At 42.5% G+C, this 12,620-nt stretch overlaps 1 protein-coding gene across 2 annotated transcripts; it reads right to left on the reverse strand.

The window, feature by feature from the left end:
- Window positions 1–208: 208 nt before the first annotated feature.
- LOC119978618 (ETS-related transcription factor Elf-3-like) lies at window positions 209–8,637 on the reverse strand. Of its 2 annotated transcripts, none has more exons than XM_038820396.1 (9): window positions 8,573–8,637; window positions 8,132–8,275; window positions 6,980–7,210; window positions 6,356–6,454; window positions 5,374–5,499; window positions 4,468–4,557; window positions 3,302–3,418; window positions 1,991–2,186; window positions 209–1,167 (listed from the first exon to the last, which is right to left on the reverse strand). In XM_038820396.1, exons 2-9 carry the CDS (start codon window positions 8,265–8,267, stop codon window positions 1,068–1,070), a joined length of 1,095 nt encoding a protein of 364 aa, XP_038676324.1. In that variant the 5' UTR covers window positions 8,268–8,275; window positions 8,573–8,637; the 3' UTR covers window positions 209–1,067. The 2 variants fall into 2 exon arrangements, with proteins under 2 accessions (XP_038676324.1, XP_038676323.1); XM_038820395.1 differs by lacking the exon at window positions 8,573–8,637 and adding an exon at window positions 8,433–8,565.
- Between the last annotated feature and the right edge of the window lie 3,983 nt (window positions 8,638–12,620).

Below are 12,620 nucleotides of genomic sequence, written 5' to 3' on the forward strand. Positions count from 1 at the left end.
AGTTGGAGATTAAGAAGTAATGGAGTAGATGACAGAGCTATTCTCTTCATCCTACCGTGCTGATCCCAAAGTTAGAGCGTTTGGGGGACAATAGAACATGAAAATCTAAGGAGGTGTCCCACTTGCGACACACAAAATCCCAGTTCCAAAAAAAAAAAGTTGAGTGCTATAAACATCACTGGAAGTGAAATGTGATGATTCAGACAAGTTTGGAATTTAAAAATCATTTTATTTGCAAAATATCAATGTATTCCATAGGAAAATAAAGTACATACAGATCCATAATTATGCGTTTAGGGACTTAAATTTCTTACAAAATCTATGCAACCTATTTAGAGAATATTTACCCTCATGTTTTTGTCAAATCATATGTACAGTCACATTCCTGTTGAAATTGCACCAGTCCAGCTGAATAAGTTTCCAACATTTCAAATTGCCACAAAGGAATGTCAATATATATTTATACACATCAGGTTATCAATCTCCAAAATAAACTTGATTGCAAAACACATTTCTCACGCGTAAGCAACAAACATTGATGAATAAGCAACAGAACGCGTCCTGTAGTACAGCCACATTGTCCATATGTACACACCATGGCACATGCTCAGCAACTGGTACTCCTGAAGAAACACCAATAATGCCAGGACAGAATAGAGATCGGAGCTGTTCACCTTCGTCCACCATGTCAGAAATACCGGTAGTGCCCTCAAGTGGGATTTGCTCCAACATCTGGAAGCATGTCCATAACAGTTTTAAAATTGGTTTAATAACCTACTTTGGCCCAAATATAGGCTTACTATTTTCAGTGCCACCTTTGTGACACACACGTTTGGCCTTGAAAGGCTGGAGTCTGATAAATGCAGAGAATTGAAAATAAACTTTAAAAATGCATCCATCTCTTCATAAAATTCACTACATAAATGCCCATGGAGCACACCCTCCAAATGGAGCAAGTCTCGAGTCCATTGTTGGCTGGTTTATCTCACTCCAACTGATGGGATTTGTTTGCCAGCAAACATATCTGCAGAGTTAGTGAACTTTTACTGGAAGAAAATGCATTTTGATCACGCATCTCCAACTCTCCAGCCACTGGAATTCTTTCCAAATTTGTAGACCAGCCTCCTCCCATCTACTCGCTCCAAGATTTCACGCTTGTAATAATATCTGCAAGAGAATGGGAACAGTTATAGCGGATTATATCGCTGCATTTCTCTCTTTAACAACTCTATTTCTATCAAGGATGTTGCTCAGCAACGGAATGTTTAATTAGTTCTTAATTCACCTGACAACTGAAAGGATCATAATGAAGTTGTGTACCATATAATTATTATTCTTGCCAAAGGTCCACATAGATGAACTCCAATGTCAAATTCTCCTCTCCCCAAACCATGGACCCTTCATGAACCATGATGACAGACAGGTGTCCCACTAGTGCAAGCAATGGGAGGGGTGGCGTAGTCCCTTCAAGTAATTCCATGCTGGCCTTGTATACATATTTTTTAAAATCCATTCATGGGTTGTGGACATTGTTGGCTGGGGCCAGCATTTATTGCCCATCCCTACTTGGCCTTGAATTGAATTGCTTGGTAGACCATTTCAGAGGGCTTTTAAAAGTCAACTGTATTGCTGTGGTCACATGTAGGCAAGGATGACAGATTTCCTCCCTCAAAAGGGATATGAACCAGATGGGTTTTCAATGTTTCATGGAAATCCTGCCATGGTGGGATTCGAACCCAGGTCCCGAGATTATTACCCTGGGTCTCTAGATTACCAGTCCAAATGACAATATCACAACACCACCACCTCCCAACCTGGAACTCTTCTTAACATAGAACAGTACAGAACAGAACAGAACAGGCCCTTCGGCCCTCAATGTTAACCATATAAAGTGCTTCAAGGCACCTTGAAGGCACACAATATATGCCAGTCATACCCAGACCTTGGGGCAAATCCAAAAAAAGAACCCTTTCCTGTCAGACGTGCTCACCTCATGGCTCTGCTGAGCTTCTCGTAGGTCATGCTGCTGTTCTTTTTCTTTTCGCCCCAGAGCTGTGCAACAGCCTCGGATTTTAGAAACTTAAAGATTCCTTCTGACCGATCTTCCCATTTCAAAAGGCCACTGTTGTTCTCTGGATGAAGGAGGATATCCCGAATAAATTCCCAGAGATGTGTTCCACGTGGCGCTGCAAAACACAATGGAGAGATTGGAATTTAGAAGCAAAACAAAAAAAAAAGTTAAATACACAGCCACAACAGAAATCAAAACATCTACGGAAAGAAGCCTTTTACCACGCCAAGGTTATTAGGAATAAGATTGGATATCTAACAATTTGAACGCTTGCTATCAATGGACATAAAGTGGTTAGCTAGCAAGCAATTAGCCAACAAATTCTTGGTCAGTTCAAGTGTTTTGATGTTACTGGAGATATTGCAGCTCCAGGTTTGGAATAGCACCAAAGGCTCAAAGACACATTTTAAGGTCATTGACCTGTAATGTTAACTATGATTTTCACCTCTCACACACGGTCACATGGTCTTTCCAGCATTTTCTACAATTAATTCACATGTTCAACAATGTTTTGTTTCTTGTCCAAGCCCAAATCCGGTCGACCTAACCCAAATCATAAAATCAGCACCTCAAAACAAAATGTCAAAGGTGCTGCATGCAATGAATTACTTTCAAGGCACTTTGTAGAGCAGCCTGCGTGCTTAACTATAGCCATCAACCATGCCCCACAAACATGAATAACCAGTTGACTAGTCTGCGTGATAGTGAAAGGAAAAAAATGTGACTAGAAGAAAAGTCAGAGTGTGGGGGTTAAAGGGAACAGATTTGATGCAGCTGTTTAGTTTAGAATCCAACAGGTGGAAAGGAATCGATTACATAGCTATAGTCGAGAAACTACATTTAATAATAATAAATCAGCATCATCATCATCATTTATTGTCACAAGTATGAAGTTACTGTGAAAAGCCCCTAGTCACCACATTCCGGCGCCTGTTCGGGGAGGCCAGTACTGGAATTGAACCCGCGCTGCTGGCCTTGTTCTGCATCACAAACCAGCTGTCTAGCCCACTGAGCTAAACCGGCCTTCATTTCTCTCATCAAAAAGAAAATCTCAACAATGATGGCTTTTCGGCACATTGTGGCAGCTCTCTGCAAGCGCAACTTAGCCTCATTCCCCAATCTTTTCTCCTTGGCACTCCACAGTTCCAGATAATTATCTAATTCTCTTTTGGAGGCTTCAATTTGGTGATGCAGGTTTTTCATACCGTGGCAACAATACTACTCACTTACAGTGTTTACTTTTCTTGATTTCGATACAATTCTTCTCTTCTTTGTCAAATTTTCTTGGTCTTCCTCTTCCTCGTTTGGGAGGGTTGGAATCACCATTTGAAATTTTAGGAAATCCTTCTGCAGGTAACAAAAAATGTGCAAAGGATTAGCCCCACAGTATTGGATTATCTACTGGACAAACTGAAATAGATATTGGAATTGAGAAAGTGTTTTCAGATACAGTTTTGAATGAGGATCCATTACTGAAATTATTAATGTTTCTTTGTGCTGAAAGGGCATTAATAAAAAAGACTCTATTAAGGATATTTGATCAGTGACACAAAAATTGTTAAACATTGCTTAGTTTTGAAAAATTGCCCAACGAATGTCAATTTTTAATATAAATCTACATAAAGAATTCAATGGAGAAATAGATTGATACAAAGTCTTCGAGGATCTGGATTCAAGGCCAACTCAGAATAGATATCTCAATATCTGTAGAGCTCTCAGTAAAATGAGACACACTCCAGTGTTAAACTAGAATTTAAGGGTGGCACGGTGGCAGAGTGGTTAGTGCTACTGCCTCAGTGCCAGGGACCCGAGTTCAATTCCATCCTTGGGTGACCATCTTTGCACGGTCTCCCAGTGTCTGCGTTGGTTTCCTCAGAGTGCTCCGGTTTCCTCCCACAGTCCAAAGATGTGCAGGCTAGGTAGTTTGACGATGATTTTTTAAAAAATGCCCTGTGCCCATGGGATGTGCAGGTTAGGTGGGGTTACAGGGATAGGGTGGAGGGAGCGAGCCTAGGTAGAGTGCTCTTTTCAGTGCAGACTCGATGGGCCGAATGGCCTCCTTCTGCATTGTAGGGATTCTATGGTTCAAACCTTCATTGACACTCGATGACAAATCATATTTGCCATTGCCCTAATAAAAATGAAAATCAAGAGCGAATCCCCTTGCAAGATGCTGAAAGGGGTTTAAACGGGGCGTTGCCAAGAACACGAACCCCGACCCGAGAAAACACGATACACACACTCTTTAAAAAAAAACAGTTCCAATGGTCAACTGAGGAAAGAAAACAAAAATCCCTCAACCCTGTCCTCCACCCAGGGATGAAAATAGTAAACATAAAAGTGTGCAATTGCTGCATGTTATTTATCCCCTAAAAGCAAATTGAAGAGACGTTTACCATTTTGGGTTGTGTAGCGACTATTTGTTATTGAGGGATCAAAATCTGATTCACTTCCACCGGAGTCTGGAGAATTGGGAGCTTGGGAACCTGCAACACAGCAAGAATGCAGCACATTACTCAACTTCATTGAAAAATGATCGTATAACCAACAGTAAAGAGATTAAAATTGAATTGCAAAAGCTATCAACAACAATTTCCAATTGACTGGTTTGAGTCTCCTGAAGAGATTCACTGCAGGCCAATCTTAAATAATGCAAATGTTAAAAAGACATGGTGGAACTGACTAAGCATTCAGACTCATTCCAAACCACACTCCCCTACCTCCAAACAACAGCAAAAACCCAACTGAGTGCCTCAGTGGTATACCCCTCTCTTGCTAGTACCCCCAGGTGGAAGCCATTAGATGCAGCAACACCCGGTGCATGGGAATATTCCATCGCAATGAGAGGACTAAAAGATGTCCTCACATTTACAGACCCATTAAAGATACCACCTACTGGCTAACCATAAATCAGGACTGACAATGGCTGCAATAAGTACACACTGTTCCACAAGAATCATAGTGGGATATTCATGCCTGGTAACACAAGCTGTTGTTTTTTTTTTTAAATAATGAAATAGCCTAATTCAAAGTTAGATCCTATACTGATTCATGCTGATATACAAGAAGTTCAATACATGAAGCAATTACTTATTGTAAAAATCAAAGAACTTCCGTAAATTAGCTGGATTGTTTTACTGACTGCTCACATTACAGTGCTACCATAATACTTTCCAACAATGTCCAACTTTTACTTCCATATCCAATGACTACCCATCAACCCACATGCACCTGCTAAGCTTGCTGTTTGTAGGATGGTCATGTACATCTGTGGGGGCTCTGTCACAAAAGGGTTCATTTACCTGGATTGGAGTCATCAATGCTGTATGGGGAGGTGGGTGCTGATTCATACCCAGGGTCACTGGGTAGAAAATCAGGCAGAGTTTTCCAATGATCCGGTGACTCTTCGCTGTCCAAGTCATTCCAGGCTAGGAGCAAAAGAAATTAGAGTTGAAAGGAAGAATGTGCTTACACAAACCTCAACAGATAAAAATCTGCTTTAAAAAAAACATATCACCACAAGATTTGAAAAAAAGATTACAGAAAAAAAAACAACTTCCCCTTGTTTGTTCAGCCAAGGACATGACAGTTGGCAGATGAGAGAGATCAAACTCCATTTGTGCTAAATAGTCAGTATAATTTCCAACACCCGAGATAATTGACCACTTGTATCTGTTAGAAACCTATAAAGGTACCTCAATTTTCTGAACTATTCTCTCTCCTCCTTGCATCAAATTTGACTCAACTAATTTGTTTTAGAACTCACCAATATTGTACCCATAACTCCCACGCACATTTTACATGAAAGTAGGAGTTTATATGCTTCAAAATGGCTAAAGTTCTCCTTCCTCAAATATTCCCAACCTTGGACAGGCTTTTCAAACTTTAGCTTTTGCATAGCCTTTCCAGGATGGATTAATTTCACATCTATTCACCAACATTAGAAAGGAAGAAAAAAAAAAAGAGCCAGCACAGAGAGTAATGCTCCAGGTTTAAAACTCATGTTATTAGGAAATATAGCCCAATCCTCACTCAGTTCATCATTCCTCCTGCACCTTGGTCCTTCAAGAACCACACATTGTACCCCTCCCTCCAAATGCCCCAAAGGATTTTGTTTCTTATTGATGGAAGTTGCTGGCACCAAGCCATGAAGCCCTGGAATAAAGGTTCCCATTTAGGTCAGCTCAAAGTTAAATGCACCCGCTAATGCCCATGAGATACTGAATGCAGAGCCTGTTCAACCCAGTTAAGAGTTTCCCTTGAAAATCAATTTTAAAAACTTACTAATTACAGTGTCCAGAAACTTGTATTCGTTGCAGTCATCTGGCAGGATGCTTGGCAAGAAAATGTCACTGAAGTCATCAGGCAGCATCAGATCAAAACCTGGCACCAATGAAAAGCAAAAATTAATCAATTTTCTCATGCTCAACATCCAACATTAAAATAAGGTACAAGGGCTGTAGTTCTGAATATAAACAAGACATAAAGAACAGGCACCAAAAAGTATCTTATTCAGGAACTTTTAAGTTGAGTGACCTCAGATGATCACAACATTCAAGTCAGTTGCTAATTAATTGTCAAAAAGACTTACGAAAGCAGGACTTTCTTTTGAAGAAAAGAACAGTTTCTTTACCAATCAGTCAGTGGGCACTACTCTATGGTCATGGTAACTGCAGGCTCCCCACTTAGCTCGGATTATTGTGAGCTGACACTAGTCACTGCATTCAAGAATGAAGATTAGCCGTAACCCTCTACACTCAACAATTAATACTGTATGGTTTCCTTATTCTGATTTAATATTTCAGTTTGCACAGAGCATTTTCCATTAGGATGGGGACTATGTAGCACTGCGGATAAACAAACACACTGCCTAGCAGATGGTTGTCATGCAATGATCATTCTACTTACAGTTTTTACTTAAATCCTGGTGGCTTTTGTAGAGTTCTTCCCCCAGCGGACCAAAGATAGCTATCAGTTGGCTCTTTGTCAGCACACGAAGGGTGCTTCCATCCATGTCACAGAAGGACAGGTCAATATTGTTGGCATCATACTTGTGCTTCTCTACATGGTAACTGATCCATTCCAGGACGTGCTGTTTGCTCCACAACTGAGGATCCAGTTGAAACCAAGAGGTGGAATCTAGATTTAAAAAAGAAGAAACTAATCCAATAAAAAAAATATGGTCGGGTGATTCACCCACAGTATCGACAGGTGTATCGCCCTATGAAACTGCCCAACCCCACGAGCTCGAAGACAAGCAATTCATATTTACATCAACATCCAGGTCCAAGCAAAATGTGCCCTTTGAATATTTACCGGATGCCAACAGATGGGTTAATGGCCACTTTAGAAGAAGCAACTGCCAGGTTTTGACAAAGAGACATCCAGACTCGAAACGTCTTTCCCCCACAGATGCTGTCAGACCTGCTGAGATTGTCCAGCATTGCTTCAGATGCCAGCATCCACAGTAATTTGCTTTTACGCCGGGTATTTGGGCTGGGAGCAAGGTCACAATAATGTCGACCAGCAGAAAAAGTTTAAACCATCCCACCCCACAACTGATCTCATGTTATGCTTTGGAAATCGTCCACTACAACAAAATGGGTAAAGTTTTCAAAATTGGCAAATGATTTTCTTTTAAAACAAAATAAGAATCAAAACAGCTACCGAACAAGGCACAGAAACATCTTGGGGGTACAGTAGTCCAGGTTACACTACCACCCGCAGCCCCCCCCCCCCCCCCCCCCCCCGATGAGGTGAAATCTCAGACTGTCAATGATCCGATTTAAAACAACAACAAAAAAGAAAATGCTGGAAAATCTCAGCAGGTCGGGCAGCATCAGTAGGGAGCGAAAAGAGCTAAGGTTGCGAGCACTGATGACCCTTTGTCAAAGTCTAAGTGATCTGATTTACCTCACTGTCTGGCAAATCACTTCAATGTCAATCTTTTTCACAGCAAAACAATTTAAAACTAACAGCTATTTACCGGGGGTGTTATATTTCAGTCTGTATTCCCCCTCAATCTCCCCATCAGTTGGGAGTTCTCCCTCCCTCTCTTACCCAGTATGTCTGCTGGTAACATTGGGGCGACAAGTTGCTCCTTGGCGCCCGTGGAGAGGGGCTGATTTTCCTCAGTCTGGTACACGGAGCGCATCACATCAGTCAGGATATTGCCAATCCCGTAGGTTGAAGCCATAGCAACTTCTGAAGACAGAGGAATGATTAGTATTAGTATTAAGTCCAGGAGGAGCAACCGCAAGATGCCTGGATCTCTGACAACACGGCAGCGAGGGCGGCAAGGTGAAGCAGCCTCTCACTGCGAGAACTGCTTATACATTGTGTTTATATTTTAAAAACCTACCTCGACGAACCACTCTGGCTCAACAAACCCGAATTATAATCCGTACTTTAAGGTTGTTTCTCTTATATGCACCCTGACTGGAAACTCCAGTGTGTGCGCACACATATATATATATATATATTATATATATAGACACACACCTGGTTTTTACTCCCAACTATCTGAGCTTTTTGTGGGCTGTTTCTTTATAAAGGGTTTGCCTTTAATCACGAGGTGAGCGCTCCAGCCTGAAACCCCACCTTCAGGGGAATTCCTACCTGAGCCAGGGCCATGGCCACCGGACGGATTTGCATAAAAGGGAGAGAGAGAGAGAGAATGCATTACATTCCCCACCTGGAAATTGGCCAACCCGCCCTGCTAGTGACGGGAAATCAGATCCCGCCCATTAATCATTGCCAGAGATCTCAAACCAACAGGTTTTGTAATCATTTCAGATACGTGTGAAATATTGTGGCATTGTGTGGTGAGGGGAGTTACAAGGGGGTCGGGATTCAACTCGAGTTGGGCGGGCGTCGTCGTCGTCGTCGTCCCCGTCCCCCCCAGCCAACCCACCCCCCAATTTGTTTCCAGCCAGAACTTGACAAATGTGAAATGTTTGTCTCTTTGCAGAACCGTGCAGGGTTTCAGTGTTTGTGGTTTAATAACTGGCTGCTCGCACAGCTTCCTCAACTGCCTCTTTGACCCAGCCCCGCGGGGAGGGGGGTGTGTGAGGGAGGGGAGGCTGTATGTTGCTTTCTTTCAAACTGAGCCAAGTTTACCTTCCACCTGCTCCAATTCAGGTTGAACAGGTGTACGGATCCTTTACCCTGCTCTCCGCTGCCCCCGTGCGGTCGGTGTGGGAAAAGCGCCTCTGTGCTGCGTTCTCCAATCCATAGACTCATAGGATCCTTACAGTGCAGAAGGAGGCCGTTGGGCCCATGGAGTCTGCACCGACCCTCTGAAAGAACACTCCACCCAAGCCCACACCCACGCCTTATCCCAATAACCCATCAACCTAACACAACTATAGACACTAAAGGAGCAATTTTGCATAACCAATTCACCTAACCTGCGCATCTTTGGACTGTGGGAGGGAACCGGAGCACCCGGAGGAAACCCACATAGACACAGTGAGAATGTGCAAACTCCACACAGATAGTTAGCCAAGGCTGGAATTGATCCCTGGCACTGAGAGGCAGCTGTGCTAACAAATGTGCCACCGTGACTCCCATGTAGGAAACATGGCAGCCAAAGTGCACCGCAAACTCTCACAAATAGCAATGTGATGTGATCAGACAATCTAGGATGCTGGATGCGGAATAAATATTGCCCAGGATAGCAGAGTGAACTCCGCTGATCACAATTAAAATAGTGCCACAGATCTTTCACATTCACCTTAAAGGTCAGATGGAACGTCAGATCAACGTTTTATCTTAAAGACATCACCTCCTACATTGCAGCATTCCCTCAGTATTATGTGCCCCAGTCTCGGGAGGGGTCACTATCACTGTGTTACACTGACACCTGCAGCATCCTATCATGTTACAGCCATTACCAACTGAAAAAAACCATTGAGGTGGAAGTTCCTGAAACTTTCAAATATTTGTACAGCATGGACTGGCTGTTTGCTTGTCCACACTGCTGAGGACAAAGTAAACCCTCAGTCTTCACTAAATGATTATTGTGTTACCACAAAACTCCACAATAATTAATGTTTGCTTACAAAGTTCTTCAGTCCAAGATTCTAAAACGTTTGTGAAATTATCTCATTAAGTGACACGTTGATTAACTGTTTAAAACAGGCAAACGGGATGATTGTGCTACAGTTCACAACAAGACTTTTATGAGCGTTGGTTTGGGGCTTGTGTGCAACTCTTCTACACACACAGCAAATGCACATCACAAGCTGGTCAGCACATGGAAAAGAACAATGAGTTGATTCTTTTTCGGCTAGGTGCCAGCTGTGGTTAGATTTGTTATCCCTCTTAGCTCTGAATTTAGAAGGTCATGAGTCAGCCAACTCAGAGACTTTTTTAAATAGAATCCCTACAGTCCATTGAGTCTGCACCAATCCTCTGAAAGAGCACCCCACCCAGGCCCAATTTCCCATCCTATCCCCATAACTCCACCTAACCGACAGACTTTTGGACACTAAGAGGCAACTTAGCACAGGCAATCCTCTCAACCTGCACATCTTTGGACTGGGGGGGAAACCAGAGCATCCGGAGGAAACCCACACAAAGGGAGAACGTGCAAACTTCAAACGGGACAGTCACCCAAAGCCGGGATCGAACGCGGGTCCCTGGTGCTGCGAGGCAGTTGTGCTAACCACTGTACCGCCCAGCCGCTCCTTTGCTATCAGTGTGCTGCACTATTAGAGGTGTTGTCTTTTGGGTGAGACACTAAATCAAGGTCGGATCTGCCCTCAGGTAGATGTTAAAGATTCCATTGCACTATTTTGAACAAGAGCAGGGAGGTTCGCCTCAGCTGTCTTTACATTTCCCTCAATGCTAAAGGGGAGCACTTACTGCACGAATGCAGGTGACACATCTAGAATGGATCACAGCCTTTGCCAACACTTCTACACTGTGGTGATGCAGTGACTACAGGCACTCAGGTCCCTTGCAGTGTAACAGTAACAGTTCTCAGACAGGAGTGCTTTCCTTTGACCGAGAATTCTCTCTCAGACAATTTCTCCTCTGAGGCACTTTACTTGATGAGGTCATCACCAAACTCTGTTTTAAACAACAATAAAAGAAAGAAGTATAAGAACATATTACAAATCTATAAGCATAATTCTCTCCAACCACTTGGTTCAGGGTCCTGAAGGCAGACTCCCTTCTCCATTTGTACTTAAAATAAGTCATTTAAGAGTACCCAATTATTTTTGTTCCAATTAAGGGGCAATTTAGCGTGGCCAATCCACCTACACTGCACATCTTTGGGTTGTGGGGATGAAGCTCACGCAGACACAGGGAGAATGTGCAAACTCCACACGGACAGTGACCGAGAGCCGGGATCGAACGCGGGTCCTCAGCAGCGTAGGGGGGCAGTGCTCGCCAGTGCACCACCGTGCCGCCCCTCAAAATAAGTCATGTAGACATAACACACTGAACAACCATTAACTATGGCATGGTGAACTTTAGTAAGCAGCCATAAAAAGCAATAAAATGTCTACTTTTTATATTACAGCAAGTCATTTAAAATTGCCGTGACCATGAAAGAACAGTGACTCATGTAAAAATAAAGTTTGTCAAAACATATTTCTTCCAGCGAATAAATACCAAAAGAATTACTCCCCTCAAGACAGCGTGACATGATTTAGTGAATTTTGCCCAACAGCTCGTCATGAACACAGCGCCCCTTTAAAATATACTTTAAGATACTATGAAGGATGTAGGAATATAAATGTGGGTGGCACAGCTGCACAGTGGCTAGCACTGCTGCCTCATAGCGCCAGACCCGGGTTCAATTCTGACCTTGGGTGACTGTCTGTGTGGCGTTTGCACCTTCTCCCCGTGTCTGGGTGAGTTACATCGGAATTCTATGGTTCTATATCTAAATAGTACTTGCATCATATTGTACATTGAAAACCATATCTATTAAAGAGACAGCATTCGCAAACATTTAACTATCAGTTGTAAGTTTTAGTTATGGGTGTGCTGTTATTACAACTCGAATGACCGAGATTCAGAAAACCATGGAACTTTTCTAAAACCGATAGAGTATTTGTATTGTTTGAAATATAAACAGAAAGTGCACTCGGCTAATTATCATTTGTAAAGAGAAAGGATGGGTTTGATCATCTAGGTGTGTCCCACTTATCAAATTTTTCTTGTTTGTTTTTCAAATAGCAAATAGACTCATGTCCTTTGAACGTTCGTAGTCACATATACAGTTCATACACAATTAGCTCCCACCCAGAGCCTGGTAACTTGAAAAACTAAATGAGGTCCAAGTGGGAACCATGGGGAAATGGACTTTACTTAAATAGTTCTACTGAAGCTCTGATTGTTCTCTATAGAGTAGAGGTGGATACGGAGTGGTTTAATAGAGGCGATCAAAATCATGACAGTTCTTGATAGCATTGAGAAGGAGGAACTGTTTCCACTGGCAGGAGGATTTGTTAAACCAGGGGCTATAGATTTAAAATAATTGGCAAAAGAATCAGATGAAGAAAACAATCCTTTTACATCATGAGCTGTAACG

The sequence above is a fragment of the Scyliorhinus canicula genome, chromosome 15 (assembly GCF_902713615.1).
Source record: "Scyliorhinus canicula chromosome 15, sScyCan1.1, whole genome shotgun sequence".
In the NCBI taxonomy this organism is placed as follows: Eukaryota; Metazoa; Chordata; class Chondrichthyes; order Carcharhiniformes; family Scyliorhinidae; genus Scyliorhinus; species Scyliorhinus canicula.

Coding starts and splice junctions, on each gene's coding strand:
- LOC119978618 (XM_038820396.1), bottom strand. CDS start 8,267: ATGGCTTCAACCTACGGGATTGGCAATATCCTGACTGATGTGATGCGC. Junction 6,455..6,979: donor CCAGGATTTAAGTAAAAACT/GTAAGTAGAATG, acceptor CATTGGTGCCAG/GTTTTGATCTGATGCTGCCT. Junction 3,419..4,467: donor TCGCTACACAACCCAAAATG/GTAAACGTCTCT, acceptor TGTTACCTGCAG/AAGGATTTCCTAAAATTTCA.